Source organism: Taudactylus pleione, unplaced genomic scaffold (assembly GCF_031769625.1).
Source record: "Taudactylus pleione unplaced genomic scaffold, aTauple2 ptg000389l, whole genome shotgun sequence".
NCBI lineage: Eukaryota > Metazoa > Chordata > Amphibia > Anura > Myobatrachidae > Taudactylus > Taudactylus pleione.
Window position 1 is genome coordinate 2,431,678 of NW_028284790.1, and position 19,242 is coordinate 2,450,919.

Below are 19,242 nucleotides of genomic sequence, written 5' to 3' on the forward strand. Positions count from 1 at the left end.
CTCCAGAACAAAAGACCTGGTCAGTGACATTCATGAAAGATCTGCAGGGAAGACCGGGAAGATGAGCCGGCCATTATACTGGCTCTGGCATCATCTAGGGCTCATAGCAGTGAAAGTGGCACTGGAGAGAATATCTGTCTTTAATGCTTGCTGTATTATTTAGGGTAAGTGACCATGATGTACAGTTAGATGGAGCATGTCCGATGACATCAGAAGCTTGCCACGCCCATAGATGTGCTTTATGTTTACATGCATGTAGAATTGTTTCAAAGATGAAACTTCTACTTAAGGAATCGTATTCTGTTATGCAAATTCTATCACTAATTTATCTAATAAATAAAGACACATTATTTGCATTAGTTATGAACAAATCAATGGCTTTTGACTCTGAGCCCAACTTAATTAACCATGCAAAATGACAATTCTTCCCTGTTGGTTTTGGTAATCAGTAAGTGATCATCTCTTAACTGCTCACAACATACTGAGTAATTTCTTTCCTGGTATAATTATTATGGTCCTCTTGCTTCAGAAACCATGCACAGCCACTTAAAGAACAAGGATGCATAATTTGCTAGATTCTTATACCTGCTAAAGCTATTGCAGCGGTGATTTACCCACTCAACCAGCCGCTATGAAAATCAGTCATCAACCTTGGCAGCCTGAAGTGAGCTGTAAATCAGTCAGCTGAAACGTGTCCAACCAGCTCAGTGTTGTGCCTTCCCTTCTTTGCATGCAGAGCATATTAAATGAATGATGAATGCAAGCATCCTTCATTAACACACGGATGCACCTTATCTTAAATCTTGGTCTTTCAAATCATTCTAAACACCATTCGGCACAGTGCAGGATAAGTAATGCCATGCTATGCTATGAGGAGCTGTTAGTATAGTTATTTACATATTTTATTTTGGTGTATTCTGAGTTGGAGTTTTATATTCTGTAAATATGCATAGTGACACGGATCACCTATGTACAGAACTGACTTTGCTACTGCTACCTGATCCTCTAGTCAGCTCCTAGTCAGTTTCAGTTGACAATATGTATGTAGTTGCACAAATTACAAGTAGTAAAGTGTACTACGCGACTGTCCTCTAGCTAAAGAGAGAGAAGGAGGGGGTGGAGCTACACAGCACACACAGTATGGTTTGGGACACCAAGATGTTATCATAAATGTTGTCTACAACAAATGGCCTTCAATGGGGGAAAAACATTGGCCTCTCACGATCGTTAACTGCTAAACATCGATGTCTAATAATAGAACCCGGAAGTTGAATATAAGCTGCCATCTGTTCAAATCTATCAATGTTGGGAAAACATTTTTTTTTTGTAATCTGTTTATTATTTCAAAAGAATTACAAAATATGAAAAACAAATACACAATGTAGCAAATGCATATACAACAATCAGCAACATATAAATCTACAGCATAAGTGGCCAAAGAGAGTAAGCTAGCCGAAACATCTGAATAAAGATACAGATTAAACACCAATCCTAATCATCACATTTAAAAATAAGTGACACTCAGGGGTTGGAGCAGAATTTTACGAATTCTACTCCAATTGCCCTTTAGTAACTGTAGGTGATACTAAAATAATGTGAAAAGGGTGTGAATACTCCCTTTTTCACATTATTTTAGTAAAAATAATGTTAATAAATAGATCCCTAAGTATCACTTATTTTTAGTAAGCAGATTGCATTTCCCATAATTGTTATGGGAAATGTGATCTGACCAAAGTTACTAAAAATAAATTGTGAAAAAATACTGGGTGAAGCCCTGTGATAATAATAATGCCACCTAGAGGTGGCGTTATCCAGGGTCTCCCCCGTTTACCGGACTCCTGCTCCGCTATAACGGGCAGAGCAGAGCCCGGAGCCGCCCAAGTAATCAGCTGTGTGGTCTAAACAGACCACACGCTGATACACTGCAAACAAAAAAAAAATTAACTTACCTGAGTCCAGGGACCGGAGTGCAGGGCTCCGGTGATGTCCTCTCTCCGGTCAGCTGGTCTCCCATGCTGCACTGTGGCCCGTTCGTCACCTGACAGGGTCCCAGTGCAGGATGGGATGTCACCTGACCGGAGGACATGGAGGACATCACCGGAGCTCGGATCATGCAGGTAAGTTTAATTAAGGGAGAGGGGAGGTCGCGGGGAGGGCACGATCGTGGGGGCGGAGCTTGGCAATGGGGAGGGGCTTAGCGCCGGGGGGGTAGCAGCTGCGGCCGGTCGGCGCATGCACGGGGCACTTGTCGCGGTATTTTTTGCAAAAATACCGTGACTAGTGTGCGGAGGGGATTCGCAGGGACAGAGCTTTCTCGCAAGCTCTGTCCCTGCAATGGATTTGTAGTAATTCCCTGTGATATTGACTGAATTCGCAATGTGAATTCAGTCGGTAATATCACACTACAATCTGCATTACAAATACGGATTGTAGTAAATAGAGCCCTATATGTTCTGTTGCTTTGATTACAGTCTGTGTGTAATTGAATTGTTGTCTAATAAAGTTTACTTTCTGCACAAATCCATAGAGTGCGCAAACACAGAGCGAGAACCATTTTAATATCTGACTGCAAAATAAATCAAAGCAATATTTGTTTATATGGGAGGGGTTTGTCAAGCGTATTGTTATTAACCAACATTACATGAGTTTTCTCCCTCTACTCACATATGGAAATAGAAGGTACTCAAGATATTATAACTTTGTCACAGTCCCGGTCTAAATCAAGACAATATGTGCTTGCATTTAAAAATGGGTGCATCCACTTGTGAAAGCGTCATTTCCCCTATGCCTAGCGTATTAAATCTATCCTCCTCTAAAGGTTTATTGAATCACCACACACACAAGTATCAACTGCTCCCCATTTTGAACGGGGACACAATCCCGAACATCTTGGGAATCAGGACAAAGGAGCCAACGGACAGAACAGTACACTCACATTGGGACTATCCTGCTTTAATTGTGACATTAGGGAGGTTTGTCATTGCTTTAATTGTTTCAGACCTGGCATGGAGGTTCTGTATGTTACATCGACGAGACTTCACTGTAACTTACTCTCACTTTTCACCATGTTACATAGCATGCACAAGTACAAAACAGCTTTACACTGATTTTTGGGTTGACAGTTACCTCTGATTTCTAGAGACAGTCCCAGAGTTTAAAAACTTTTGCTGAAAATATCTTGTTGTTTATTATTGTGCAGCTGCACATCTGTAGGATACAAATGTCCCTATAAATAAAACAGCATAAACACAGGTTTTAAGGATTAGAAAATAGACTTTTATGATCATAACTACTGGACTTACCTTGAGTATACTAATCATCAAAATAAATTGCAAACATGAACCTTTGCAATAGCAAATTGTACTTGTCCATTCAATTTCTAGAAAATATAAAAGTGACGGACAGAAAAGAACGCGTAACTTTGCATTTATCCATATAATTACATGTACATTGTCAGCAGTTGTATTAGAATACCGTGATATGTTACATAGAGTACTGTCACTCATACCACCCATATTGTTCCCAGGTGAGGAAGTTGGAATGCTAGAAGACATGGCTGTCAGCATTTCGGATTTGAGGCACGTAGTATTTAAAATAACTGAGGCTAAATCAGATGACTTTCTGCCTGCTGTTACTGGAAGACGGTAAGCATTGCCTGTACCAGACAGTGGCTTTCTCCCATCTTGGGAAATTAGATTAAACAAGCATTTTGTTTATCAAAACGAATAAGGTTGCACAAGTAATTAGTGTTATGATGCATTGTGATGTTGATATTGCCACAATGAATTCCCTCTTATTTAATCACAAGTTATATCCTTGTATTTTGTCTGCGTCTGGTGTTGGAATTATTAATGACATTTTTAAAGGTCTGGCATTTTCATTTTTCAATTAAGTTATTAACAAACCTCTATGATAAATAATAAATCACAGTCTTCAATTGTAAAAAAAATAATAATTTGTGGATTATTTTTTTAATTTGAGGCTTTGTTCTTTAATGTTACGAATAAATCAATACAAGCAGTGACATAAAATACAAAAAATAAACAACAAAATTTTACATAATTGGATCAGAGACATAAGTATCGTAGGAGCTGATCTGATGTGATGTGTGTCTTTTTGAACCGTGAAGACAAATTCTCACCACCATAGACTTATACATCGAATGCAAACATTAACCAGTGTTATCCAAAATTGTTTACTTCCACACTTGTAATAGGAAATTCCCATGATATCAAGTGACATCCCACAGATTTATCGGATATAAACGTCCTGTTAAATTCATGGGTCTACTGAATTAGGCTTCCCATGCACATAAATCCTAATATATCCATGAACTATAGCATATTTATTGCCGTACTGACTGCTAGATCAGGTTTTCATTGGACTCACTAGTACCTAAAAGAAAACAAGTAAAAAGTTAGGAAAGAAAATATAATGTCATGCTATAACTATTTATTTTTTTTATTTACCATAAACACAAACATTTCTTAGTTAATTAAGGTGTAAGGTAATCAAGGAGTTAAATAGTATAGTTTATAAAAGAAATAGAAGGAATTGAAGGTCTGATTTTGTTTTATGATTTTGATGTTAAAGTGACACTGCACTGTAACAATAGTTGTGCTACTGCATAAGGGGTAATGTCGTTTAGTCAGATTTTCTATCATCTGTTTTACTGGAACCGCTCTGTGTCCAGGCCCACTGTATTATACACTACAACCTGGAGATAGTTATGTCTAATTAAATGATCTCTGTTATGCCTGTGGTCTGTTTCACTAACTACGGTCTGATTTCACATTTCAAATTATGGAACATGTGAATATAGACCAAAAATCATTATTTAGAAGTACCTGTATTAACAGGATGCACAATATCGTAGCATTCAGCAATTCCAAAGAAGATAGATAGTAATCCTTAAGGGACACCTATCCAAGAGCTTCAGAACATCAGCCCTACTCTGTGCAAGCCCTTATTCATAGTGCTGTAGGTGTCCTTATTTATTCCAGCAGTGCTGTAGGTGTTATGTGAAGAAATACACATAATAAGTACTGTGACTTGTTTTTTATTCACAAGGCCTGGAGTCAGGTACCTCTGCCAAATGACAAATAGCATTGCTCTGACAATACAGGACCCCACACCAGTCCTTGTGCAATTAAGGAATCTCTTGAGATCACTTAATGCTCAGTGTAATAAATGGTATTGTCAGATACTTTTGTGCATGCTTATAAATCTGAGGAAATGTCCTAGTTTGCTGAGCCAGTCTAGTCCATCTGGATTAGCTACGCTGATCCAATTATAAAGCATTGCAGAGAAAGCTGGCGTCATATAAATAATAATAATGATAATAATAAGTATAGTAATATTATTATTATTATTAACCATATAATTCAGGCCAGGCTATACGATTATATCAATTAAATATGTACACGGTTCTCATTTGTTAGATTAAAAGATAACAGCACTAAAAAAAATAAATCTGCCTCATTTAAGTTATTAAACTTGACTTTTACAACATAAAATATTATTTGCACATCTCCATTTAAATTCTCCATCGCATTGACTTTGTTCAGCATGGAGCAGATAGACAGAGGGATAAGATTATGTCTGTAAAAAGACCATTATGGTAAAACCAACATACAGAATCATCATATTCCTCTTATTTCTGCCTTTTCTGGATAAGATAACATTTGTCTCAATTTTACTTTTAGAGAGCACTATTTAGTTGAGGTGAAGCTTCCAACAAAAATGTTTGAGTTGCTCCCACAAGAGATCAAAGATGGAAAGCTGCTAAGTGTTTACCCAGTGCTTTTTAACGTAGGAATTAATGAGCAGCAAACAATTGCAGAAAGGTAAGGACATGTACCGTGACAAATGCACATTTTTCTTTTTCCAAATTAAATGAGCTGTTATTTCTTCAGAGAATATCTAAAGTTGACTTTTTGGGGCCAGTAAGTGAAGGGTGGAGGCTTGGCTTCCTCTGTATTACCACAATTGCAATTTCCAAGAAGTTGAACCAGATGGACTTGCAACCTTTCTAACTTTGGTCATTGTTAAGCTGTAAGTTAGCAAGCATGTCTCGTTCATAGGAATTGCAAACAAGATAGCAGCTTATCATTTCTCAACCTTAGCTCTTTTCAAGGATGACCTGAATGTCCATTTGACCACATTGCTCCTTGAGTTAGTTAAAAAGAATAAACAGTAGAGCAGATAAATTTTCTTGTATGCCATAATATTGGTTAATATAATAAGCAGAGCCTTTATGACGTATTACTTACTGTAAATGTATTAAACAGTATAGATTGTGTAAAACATACGACAATGTCATACATTAACCTCTTTAGCAAATAAATCCATTCTTTGAAAGGTTTTAGCCTATTGTGAGTGGTTCCTAATAGCAAAGCATAATATGCAAAGACCATACTTTACAAGCATGATTAGGTTAATTTGTCACAGTTAGCCAACAGTATGGTTTATTACATGGATTGGATTATTGATTATTCCAAGTGCAACTTTCTTAATTAATTTTCACGGTTGCAGGTTTGGTGACACCTCTTTGCAAGAAAGTATTAACCAAGAGAATGTTGAACATTTGGAAGAGTATTACAGACTGTGTGCAGACACAGCGGTTCCAGACTGTAAGTATGGCATGAAATTGATTTATTTATTACTTAGAGTACTACTTAGAAAACACAGTGCTTATAATTATGGGAAATGGAATTCGTTTTTGATTTAGAGTATTAGTCAGAGGAGAGAACCGCACAGCGAGCCAGTTATAATTTGGTGGTGTCCAAATAATAAATATGCAAACCCTATAGTACATATAATCCCTTAGCTGTAAGTACACTCATACCCCTTTCAGACATACGACACAGGAAATTTCCTGCTCAGACCCGGGAATTTCTCCTGTGCAAAATCCCGGGTATTTGGTCACACTACAGCGTCTACCCGGGAAATTGCCAGGTAGACCCCTTTCAGACATAAGCAGGGTTTTTTTGTTTTTAATATTACCTGCCTCTCCTCTGCTCTTCCCCCTCTCCAGCTGCCGCTGATGATGTCATCATCATGCAGCAGACAGCCAAGCAATCACTACAGGCGTTTAATTTTATTATTATTAAGTTATTTAAATGTGCCCTGGTGGTCCAGCGGGAGTGCGGGCGGCCCGCTGTGGCAGAGACCCACCGGCGCTGGGGTTGGTGAGCAGCAGCACTGAGCATCCTATAGGATGCTCTGCGCTGCCAACTCAAAGCAGCAGCGCTGGGCATCCTATAGGACGCTCTGCGCTACCAAATCAATGTAAAAGCTGCTTGGTGCAGCCCAGGAGTAGTAAATTCCCGGGTAGCACCATTCAGACATAAGCAGGGTAATTTCCCGGGACTTAAGTCCTGGGAAATTCCCTGGTTGATTGAAGGGTCGGTTACCCGAGAACGTGTTCCCGGGGTAGGTACCTTTCAGACATACGCGGCAACCTGGGAATTTGTCTGAGGCCGGTCAAATTCCTGGGATTCTCGACATGTCTGAAAGGGGTATCAGTAATTCTAAGTATTGACATCCTTTCTGATAACAGAAACTAGAGAGACATTACAGACTACCTCATGTAATACAGTTTATTCATTTAATAACAAATAATCACTAGAGTACCTAGAGGAGCGCTTTGCATAGTTCTCCCACCATTCCATACAAAAACACAGTGCTGCAATAAGATAATCTCTAGGCTGCAAAAGACTCTAGGGCTCCCTTCAGGTAGTACCTTAATATTAGTTAATTATTGGCATGCCCCCTAAAAGGATTTGAACTTTAATGATCTGAGACTTTTAATTGATGACTACACTCAAAAGTGATTTGCCATGTTAAAACAATTGTATTTAATACAGTTACCAAAATAAATCCTGATTTATGAGAGTACAGAACTTCTGCCTATAAATTGTCACCTTTTACCTTTGTCTAGGGCAGTTTAGAAAGTGCCAGTTAGTGTCTGATCTGTTGCTATGGGTACACCACATGTTTCTTCTGTGCTAGCCATTAAAATGTGTATTTAGTTTGCATTTGTTGAAATAATAATGGTTACAGTATTAGCATCTTGTTCTACATCTACCAACTGTCTATCTTTGCTCTATTGTGTACTTTGTAATGTTCCCTTGTTAAATTACAGTTAGTATAATATATAATTTTATTGGATACAGTATATGTTTACTCCATTAATGTTCAAAACCAGGAATGTTGTAAGTTTAAGTGTAAAGTGTTATGTGTATAGTTTTGTATACTGGCCCACCTCTGGCTGTTCTCCTGCTCTACACCCACTTTCCTGTCACGCTTTTGCTGGTACCGGTCACTTTTCTTATATCTGCAGGCTATATCTTACTATTCAGTTGTGTTTTGGTAGGATATTTTAGAAATACGAAGGAAAAAAAATCTATGCTGATGCTCTGTGATCCTCGATCATATTCATTCTGCTTAGCATTCATTTTGGTACATTCACATAATCCGATTTCTTATTATTATGGCGAAAGGCTGTGTTTTAACCTAAGGCATGTGTGTTTTAATGCCCTTACTATGTCTAAGCACTCGCACTCTCCCGTCAGGAGATGTACCATAATAAAATAGGGCATCAGATACACTGGTGATTATATATGAATGATAAAGACTTCTATGATTTTTGATCGTCACAGTCAATGTGCCTTGTAGTTTGCTTAGAATATGAAGGTGATGCTCTGCCTGCTTCATGTGATACTTGAGTTCTTTCTCCTTGCGTGATTTGCTTGTATAATTTATTTATACATTCCTAAACAGAATCTGCATAACAACCTAAATTCAGTCAGTCAGTCAGTCAGTCAGGCTAGTAAAAACATTGACAATTGAATTATGTGGATGGATTTAATCACCCAAATATACAATAACAAATGTATAATCTCTGTATTTGAATTAATGATAGATTCCATATAGTTTCTAAGCAGGGCCAATTTGACATGTTTTGCCTCACGGTAAGCTATGTATTCCAGGGGTTCTCAACTCCTCAAGTATCACCAACAGCCAGGTCATGTTTGGATTTCTTTAATTATGCATAGGTGAGTTAATCTATTTTGCTGGGTCAGTAATTATCCAACCTGCTTTAACAGACAGAAATTCTGAAAACCTGACCTGTTGAGGGTTGAGAACCGTTGATTTATTCTATAATGCAACACTTTCTACAAAGTGGGAAGAGTTTGCGTCACCTCATACACTGTGGCTTCAATTGCGCCAAACAGCCCCTCCCGGCATGCCAGGTCCCTGGCGTCACTGCTGCACGGAGCATCTTTCTTGCTCAAAATGAGCATCTTAGCTGCATAAATAATACAACTGGAAGCGACAAAACTACTTTGTTAGCTTGCACTGATCAATTTGAAATGCGACATTTGTACATCTGTGTGTGAACGCCGGAGGCGGCTTTTCTCACATCAAGTATCATTGTGTTTTATCTGTGATTTTGTACTTGTTTAAATTTAATTCCTGTGCAGTTAAAGCCGCAGCCCGGCATCTCTAGTACACTGTGAGTGGTGTTTCAATGTGTCTACAGTGCAAATAAGATGCAAAGTGTAAAGGAAAAAACTGTACGCTACACCTCTCAGATCAGGTCACTTGTGCTGAGCATTTTGTGCTGTATGGTGTATTGACACTAGCATGGCACCGCTCATTATATGCCCAGACTGGGCTGCATGTACAGCCGACTGGGGATATCGATAACAACCCGCGGGAGCACGCATCATTGGACGTTCAGACCATACACACTGGATGATATGAACGATATATCGTTGAACGATATCGTATCATTATCGTTCAGTTTTATCGTCTAGTGTGTTTGCCCCTTTATGTCTATAATTAGGACTATGTTTAATCATGTGATAGAAAATATTTTGAACCTTACTAAGAGTTATAGCTTGGGAAAAAGACAGTTGAGCCGGGTACATCCCGGGTACAGCCCGACATCTTCAGCAATGGGACCCGGCGGGGGAGCCAGCATCTGCAAATTCATACACACTTACTTACAGATGCCGGCAGCAACGGAGCGATGGCGGGGGCTATGCTGCATTCGGGAGTGCGCATCGTGAGCGCTCATCGTCAGCGACCTACAGTAGACATATCGTCTAGTGTGTACCCAGAATTATTGATTGAACTAGTATCGGGGCTAGATCCTGGAACTGATCTGTCCTGTACACTCTCCATTTACATGGGGTAGAGTATTTGCAGTCCTCTGAATATGCCCAGCATAGCACAAACTCAATGTAATAATAGGGGCAAAGAGTTTTTCATGCGGAATACAGGCTATTAAATAAATATAAATTAAATTAAATTGTATTAAAAGTGCTTACTCTTTTTTTTCTGGTTATAGTTTTAACATTTGGGATAACCAATAACCCCAATAGTAGTTAGCTGCAGTTAATATCTTATATATTATATTACCATCTACATATTATTATTATTTATATATATTTATTTAGGCTTGGTATTTAATATATTTTTTTAGCCCTCTTAGAAATCTACGGGAGCTGCTTTGCAGATGGACCATGGCAGAGATATTTGCTGCAGTCCCTCCATGGTAAATCCTGGGGACCCTTACCATTTCTGGGTCTCCCACAAATATCCTTTAATAAATATGCCCCTAAGAGCTCTACAGCCCCGGCTATGCAATGATAGACAGCGTAGCATCACATTAGAATGCAGCTGTCTCATTCTGATTTAGTGCCATGCTGCTTGTATATTGCTCACTGTGGGTCTGACTCTGAGCTGCACCCAGTGACAATGTTCATGGAGGTGAGTGATTTTCTGCTACTGCGTGAAAATCCCTAAAAACTTCTACGGCGTTACACGGAGTGTATGCACAAAGGTGCTGTTGCTATGGAGACACACTTTATCAGAGATGCCTTGGTGTTCCTGGACAGTGACTGGGAGGGGGCTAAACAGGTGCACAGAGATGGTCTGTCTTATGGGCATGTCACGTGCGTGTCAGTAAAGCGTTTGCATACTCAGACACTCAATCGTTCACTTTGAAGGCCATACACAGACAGTAAATCTGCAACTACCATAGGGCTGATTTCAATTGTGCAACCGACGGTGGCGTCCAGCAATGGCTCTTACCCTCTTGGATGAGATGGGCTGCCACTGCCGAAAGAGGGGGGAGACACTGAAGGGTCAGGCCAGGTCCTGGTGCCTGGGCACTGGATCTGTCAGAAGAGGCGGTGGCACCTCACATAACTTTGGCTTCTAAGGATTGCATTGGATGCAGTCCATAGAAGCCGAGTAGGGCTGCCCGAAAGGCAGAGGAGCAGCTTCCCCTGGGACTGCCGATTTTGTGTGTGACTGGCAGGTAGTGCATCCAATGGGAAGCCGCTGCCTGTGACAAGGTAGCCAGTTCAGTCACAGGGGCCTATTCATCATTACTAAAAAAAAATTGCTGGAGGTAATTAGGTTTAGAACTCGCATGGAGTTCTACCTAATTACCTGAGGAATTCATCATTCCTCCTCCCCATAACTATCTATTCCGAAAAGCTGTCATTTTTGCGATGACAGCTTCTCAGAAAATAGATACTTTTCCCTGCTCTAACTTAACGCAGCTGTAATCAGTGCTGCGCATGCACCGTTGCATTCACAAAAGCGGCGCATGAGCAGCACTGATTACAGCTGGGGTAATGCTGTGTTCGTTCGTCACCCCCAACCCCTCCCCCTCCGCTACTCTTTCCCAACTACCTGCCCGCCTGTCACAGGCTGCAGCCATGGACTCCGACCTCCCGTCTGAAGATTTTTTTTTTTTAAACTTTACTGTGTTCTTCCGGGAGAACACACAGAGTAGCAGCTGGAGTTGGAGGAGGGACCAGGGAGTGACGAAGGGAGCCGGAGGAGGACCTGCCCAGCTGAAAGAAGGTAAGTGTAACCCGCTATACGCCACCTGGGAGTGGTGTATAGTAACACCATCAAATTCTGAAAATACATAATTTTGGGAATTTGATGAATAGCCTAATTTCTACATCCCCATACTAATGTATAGGGAGTGTGGAAATTAACGCAGACGGACTTAACCAGGAGATATCAGTGATATCTCCTGTATTATGTGTGTTATAGAATACTAACATAACGTTAATTAAGGAAAATGTCCTTAAAACCATTATTTTAGTGTTGATGAATAGTCCCCACAGACTGCAACTGGCTCATTGAGGTGGCAGATTTTACTGTGGAAGCTGCAGCTCTGCAGCCACTAGGTATTAATCCACCACTGATTGCATTTAAAGATGCACCATGCAGTATTTTAGCATCTACAAATGCTAAAAGTGGGTATCTGACTCCTTGCACATTCATACGTCTGGAGTACACTGTACTATGTACTATGTAGTTGCATTTGTATGAAGTCACATCTCTGAATCAGGCCCAGTATGTGCAACAGGGGGCCCCATAGTAAAATATTGAAAGGCTCCTGTGCCTGATCTTTCTTCTTTGGTAATGTTATAATATAAATGTCTGTGTCACGTGCCCATGCGTGCTACCTCCTGGCCGACTGGGACCACCTGTCACACTCCCTACTGCCTGCGGTTGCTCACCTCTCCCTTGCTTGGCTGATTTTGACCGTCGGCTGCTTATCAGTGTTCAGCAGCTGCAGTCAGATGCCTCCTCTCCAATGCCGTTGGGTCCATCTCTCCTCACTGACACTGGGAGGAGGCGTGATCTGTGGATGTCCCAGCAGGCAAGGCAGCAGCTAGCTATGTATGCATTGCAGCATGACTGGGTGCAGGGGGAGGCGGGCCCTGGAAGCTGCCTGGGCCCCTTAGCAGAAGCATCCCCTGCATCCATTATAGTTCACCTATAAGACAAAATAATGTACAAAAAGGAGGTGAAAACACCCGTTTTCAACTTATTTTAGTAAAAAAAGATTGATAAATAGGCCCCAAAGCATGTATAATAGAGGCACAATAAAAGCACAATCATTACAGTATCTTGATCTGATCTCATTCTTACTATTATTTAGTTATTTTCTATTTCTCAATAAAATTGGGGAAGGGGAAGAAAATACGGCTGGCTCCAGGAGACCTGCCTACTCTTACAGGTGTCCGGGAGCGCCACCCGGCTTTTGGGAGCCTCCCAGCAATTTCAGGAGAGTAGGCAAGAAAACTACACACAAATAGGTTTCCTAGTTGGGAACAGAATACAAACATAAATCTTAGTGGAATGGTGGATAGTTGGGGCACTGCTGTTGCTTTGGCCTAGGGTAGTAGCAGGCTTCATTAATCAGGCCTTATATACTTGTACATTATGTGCACATTTCTTGCCTAGGATAAAATTCCATAAATGTTGTGTAATCCTTTAAATGTCACTGTCTCCTGATCACTGTAGTCATTTATAAGAACCTCTAGTGCAAATTTCAGCTGATTACAAGTTTTTAAGCTAAAGATGTCTGCTAATAAATACTGTATGTGCAGGTGACGTGTGACTACACGAGTCCTGATTGGAAGCTGTTGGATGCAATGTTTGCACTTTGTGCGATTTGTACTTTATCTATAACAGCAACTCGTGCTTTAGGGATCTGTAGATATAATTGCATACAGTGCTTCTTCCATAATATGCTACATACTTCTTTACGTTCTAAAATTTCCATTTTAAGTGTTTTTTTATTGCAGTAGCAGAAAAATAACTCAAAATATCTGAAATATTTAAGGTCTCATCATGAATCCATTTGCTTTAGGTTGCAAATGAAAGATTGTGGCGGGTAAGAAGCCAAAGCAGCAATTTGTGCAAATACTATAGCAGCTTGAGCTTTCTCATTTAGCGATGCTTTCTCCCAAGTTGCTGGCATGCGAATAGCAATAATATGACTTCTTTGTAAAACCCGGCTAATAAAATTATCATTCACCTTGCACAGATTTGCGCATTGCAAAATATATATATATATTTTTCTTTTAAAGACGTTTGTTAACTACAGTGAAAAGTGACTTTTTACTTTTTGGGGTAATTTGGGAAATTGGAGTACTAAACGTTAGATTTCATATTTGTGACATTATAGCACCTGCATTTTGTGTTTTTATAATCCTTTATGGAGAATTTGCGCCAGATAGTCACGTGTAGACCCTGATCTGCACACTGCACTGTGCAGATCAGGGTGGTCAGTAGGCAATATATCTATTCTTTACATTGGCATTGGAATATAGTTGGTATCCTGTTTGACCGCTGAGATCCCGTACCCAACCCTTTGTGTGTATTACTGCTGCAAAGCCTGTCTGGTTCTTGTCACAGAGTCACTATAGCAGAATGGCTGCACTCAGGACTAGGGGCCTGATTCAGAGCCGCTCGTTAGATGCGATCGCTCGCACAATGTGTATGCAAATTGCGTAGGCAATGCTACCGCACAGCAATTCATTAGTACGCCCAGTATGTCTTAGAGAGCGATCACATAGTGTATGTAGACACCCACCAGCCTGTTTTAAGTCCAGGAAGTGTATACAACCATCGGTACATCGGATTCTATTGCAGCGCTTGAGGTTGACCATACCCTGCAGCAAGCACTGCGAGCACTTCAGTGTAAAAACAAGCCAGGTGACGTGTACTATGATGCTGTCTTATAATTGTGCACACCTCTAAAATGCAGTTGAGATGCTCAGGCACGCCTGCGTTTGCACCTCCACTCCCCCGTTTTTAATGGCCAGCCCCTGTTACCACCTACAAATGGCTTCTCCTGTCACTCACTCTGCTGGGCTGTCTATGCGCTGCGAGCGAATGTATTGTGAACTTTCGCTAAGGTATGCGCATGCGCACTGCGATGCATACACACTGCATACCATTGGCAGCAGCGAGAGTATGCATCTTAGCGAGCGGGTCTGAATGAGCTACTTGCCTACTTTTGAAAAAGCATTTCAGGGAGATTGTGAAATTAACACCTACAGTATGATCGCAGCGGTAAAGTGGACATGTACTGCTACATCTGAGAGACATGTTCTATCATATGCGCACGCAGGGGGGTTTCTGAGTACCCAGAAAAAACCCCCCCTGCCCTCCGATCGGTTTAAGTGTAGTGCGGATCACAGTGAGTGCAGTCCGCACTACACAGTCACAAACACACTGCCGCCGATGCCGGGTAGTACAAATGTGTTTGCTTTAGCAGCCAATGAGAGTCAGACAGGAGAGACATCATGATGTCTCTTCCATAGGGCCGAGTGGGTGGACAGTGGAGCGGACGGTGGCGGGCGCAGGAGCGGGGATTCAGGTAAGTATATTGGGGGTCATTCAGACCCACTCGCAAGCAGCAGTACGCTCGCAAGTGGGTCGATGTTCCCCACTGCGCATGCGCACAACGGAGGGAGCTCCGTCGTGCGCATGTGCGAGACCCGGCGAGCGAAGGACTTTCCATCGCTCCGGGTCTCGCACCAAAGGGGGCGTGCTGTCGATGTTGATTGACAGCACGCCCCTTTGGTGGGCGTGCCGGGGGCGTGCCTGCCAGACGGAGGCGTTCCCATGGGAACGCCTACAGTCTGAAGCCGGCCCCACTGACATCACTAGTGATGTCAGTGGGAGTGATTTTGGCTCTGATAGAGCCAAAATCACTCCAGGGCTTGTGGTTGAGAAATCCGACCCACAGGGTTTCACTCGCAAGTCCGATGGTCGCGATGGTCAAGACCATCGCGACCATCTTGTTGGACGCTCGTATATGCTGTGGGTGGTGACCCACAGCTATACGAGCGTCCAGGAGGACGCTCCATTTTAATGAAGGAGGGCCCTGATTCAGAGCGAGCGCTCTGGTCAGAGCGCCCGGCTCTGAATCAGGACCATAGTGTGTGTCTTGACTTGTGTTATATATGTAAGGGCACTGCATAGGGCGGAACACTACAGGGGACATGGTATAAGGGAACCACTACTGAGGGAACTGTATAAGGGGGACTGCAAAGGGGGGGCCACTACTGGCACTATTGGGAGCACTGTATAAGGGCCACTACTGGGAGCACTGCATAGGGCGGACCACTTCTGGGGGCACTGTATAAGGGTCACTGCATAAGGGGGACCACTACTGGGGGCACTGTATAATGGGAACTGTATATGGGGCACTACTGGGGGCACTGTATAAGGGGCACTACTGGGGTCACTGTTTAATAGACACTACTGGGGGCACTACATAGGGGGTCCACTACTTGGGGCACTGTATAAGGGGTACTACTGGGGGAGGAGGGTCTATAATAAATCGTGCTGGCTGTATTTATTTGCCTGCTGCATTCATGTTTTTTTGTGATAGAGGTGTGTGTGTGTGTCTGTGTATGCCAGTCAGTGTGTGGGTAACCCGTCATAGGCTGAGTGATATATTTATATATATATATATATATATATATATTTGTGGCTAGATGTTTATTCATTGGTTTCAGTAACCAAGGATTTGGAAACCCCCCTTTCAAAATCCTGCATTTGCCACTGTATATAATTGACTTACATCCAAATGTAAATGAGTCCCAAAGCAGTTAAGCCGCATATCCACTATACGACTAAAGAATGATTGAATGAATGATAACAACATCGTTATCGTTCATTATATTGTGCAGTGGACATTGAGCCCACACTCTACGATCTGTCATTCAGTCAGTGCCAGATTAAGGTCCACATGGGCCTGGAGCTGAAATTTATGAAGGGCCTATTGTGTGCTGCCACAGGCGGTGTGACCATTATGGCAAGGGTGTGACTACTGTTGAGGGGGGTTTGGTCTGTACAGGGGATGTGGTCTGTGCTGTGGGGTGTGGCTAGCACCATGAAGGGCAAAGCTACCACCTATCGTCAACCACCCCAAGCTCTCTCTCTATCTATCTATACAGTGATAGCACTAACACAAAATCCACAGTATGTAAGTCCCAGGTACCCCTAATGTATAGAATTTAGAATTTTAATGAAACTATAGTGTAACCGACCTTTCTGTAGGGCACAAAGCTTAGGCTTTATTTAATCAGTTCAAATACATTTTACACAAAACTTTTATTCTAAAAATGTTTGCAGTGTAGCTTAGGACACAGGGGGTCTGTTAATTGGGCGCTTTATGGGAGTGCTGTGGGCATTTCAAGGAAAGTGACTGCATACGCAGATGCAAGCCGCAGGCATAAGGGGCCATAATCAGATGAAGAAACTGCACCTGCCTGCCATGGGGGTTGGAAGTTTTGATTGTGCGATCGATGGTGGGTTCTAAGAATGCACAAATTAGTATTAATGTGTTTACGGACGCTGAAAGTGGGCATCTCAGACCTTGTACATTGGGACGCACTGATGTATACAAAGGAAGGAGTTTGTAGCAGCATTTGCATAGAGTGATAGATTAGTGACAATTAATAGACGCTGCTGCATGCGCTTCTGCATCGGACTCAGAATCTATGCCACATCGTAGTGCCCCCAAATACACATTATGCCACATAATAGTGCCCCTAACACACATTATGCCACATAGTAGTGCCCTAATACTCATTATGCCACATAGTGGTGCCCTAATACACATTATGCCACTTTGTAGTGCCCTGGAACACAGTGTGCCACATTTTAGTGTCCACGATACACACTATGCCACCCTGATACACATCATGTCACATTGAAAAGCAGAAGGCACTTTATCAGGGGATAAGCTTTATCAGTCCAAGTTAGAGTCCGTAGCATGTGGCACACTGACGGCGGTGTGTATGTGTGTAGGTAGGGAGGTGGACAATAGGAGTTTAAAAGCTTGTCCATGTATGTGCTCCGGGAAAACTTAACTTCTCATACTCCCACATTTACCACTGGGGAGGTGGGCCCTGCCTGGGCTGCTTCACAGATTCCTGGGGGAAATGGCAGGAGATTCAAGTTTCTTCTGTCTCTACTAAATATTGCACGGGTAAGAATCCAACAGGCTTGAACCTGCTCTGCATCAGTGAGGCCTGTCGTGGGTCACCCTGCCAGCATAGCACCATACTCCCCACTCAGTAACCAGCAAGTGCTTGCACCTTGTGATGACTGATTTGATATATATATATATATATATATATATATATATATATATAAAACAGTCTTAGGAGGTGAAAACTGCCCACTGGAGTAAGTATGTGAGCGGAGATTCAACAGAATGGGTATGGGAGCAGGAAGGAGCTGTGATGGGGAGGACGAGGTCAGCACAGAGGACAGGCAGAGCCCATGGAAACTGAGCTAGCCCGGTGTTTAAACTAGGAGGCTATATATATACATTTATACTACATACTATAAATAAACACATATAAATAGTTGTACATTTATATATATACTACACATATGTGTATATATTATAAATACACAGAGAAAATATATATTATTATTTTCCTACTAACCTTTGTATCACCAGCAGCAGCAGGTAGCCAGTCAGCAGGGCTGAAGCCTCACCTCATTCTGAAGGATCAGACAACCTGCTGGTTGTCTTCACAAAGCTGCCTGTGACTGCGTTGAGTTCTGTGGTGTGCTGGTCCGGTCCGGTTAAATTTAAAACAACTGCTTTGAACGCGGTGGATGTCGGGGCGGCACCTTCTTGACATCACGCGGCACAGGGGAACCTGTGTAGGCAGCGCAGGGACGGCTAGAGAAGCTGTCCACTGTGCTGCCATGACAACACTACATGCCAGCAGTTGCATTTGATCCGCCGTCGGAGGGGGAGTGGCCCGCGGCCGGGAGAAAAGGAGTGGGTGGGTGGCGTTCCGCAGCCGGGAAAGGGGGTTAGCAGCCTGCAGTTGGTTGGGGACAGGCTGCCTCAGATGGCCACTGGCAGGCTGCTGTAGCAGGACACTTTTTGCCTGTTTACAGCAGTTGGTGTGGGCCTATTTTTATGGGTGGGCCTGGAGCTGTAGCTCCATCCACCCCATTGTTAATCCAGCCCTGCATTCAGTGCTGGCACCCTCCCTCATCCCCGAACCTGCACAACCTGACGATATCATCAGGTTGGACAGCAGGTTTGGGCGATGAGCGACAGCGTCAACGACCAGCGGGAGCGCGCATTGTTGGTCGTTGACAGCATATCCATTGCACGATTATGAACGATAATGATGTCATTAACGTTCAAGCGTTCATTTATATCGTGTAGTGGATACGCGGCTTTAGTAAGATCTACTTATTGATGTTAATACACTGATATTTTTCAGAAAATGCATGTAGCCATAGGGATCATTGTGCCTTGTAACCAATGCAGGGAAATTATACAAATGATCCCATTTGAATGTATATATCTATATATGTTTTCTTTTTTTAGATAACAGCTTCATAATGGGGGAGGAGGAG

The 19,242-nt window shown here is 42.2% G+C and overlaps 1 protein-coding gene across 7 annotated transcripts in view; it reads left to right on the top strand.

Moving 5' to 3' along the window:
- Positions 1–19,242, top strand: part of INPP4B (inositol polyphosphate-4-phosphatase type II B) — an 813,539-nt gene that overhangs the window by 721,457 nt on the left and 72,840 nt on the right. For all 7 annotated transcript variants that reach the window (XR_015869683.1, XR_015869684.1, XM_088445787.1 and 4 more), the window contains 3 exons: positions 3,527–3,644; positions 5,706–5,846; positions 6,535–6,632. Coding sequence is in view for 5 of the 7 variants with exons in the window: in XM_088445787.1 (XP_088301913.1) it covers positions 3,527–3,644; positions 5,706–5,846; positions 6,535–6,632 (357 nt within the window). In the remaining 2 variants the exon portion in view is untranslated. The remainder of the gene's footprint in view (positions 1–3,526; positions 3,645–5,705; positions 5,847–6,534; positions 6,633–19,242) is intronic.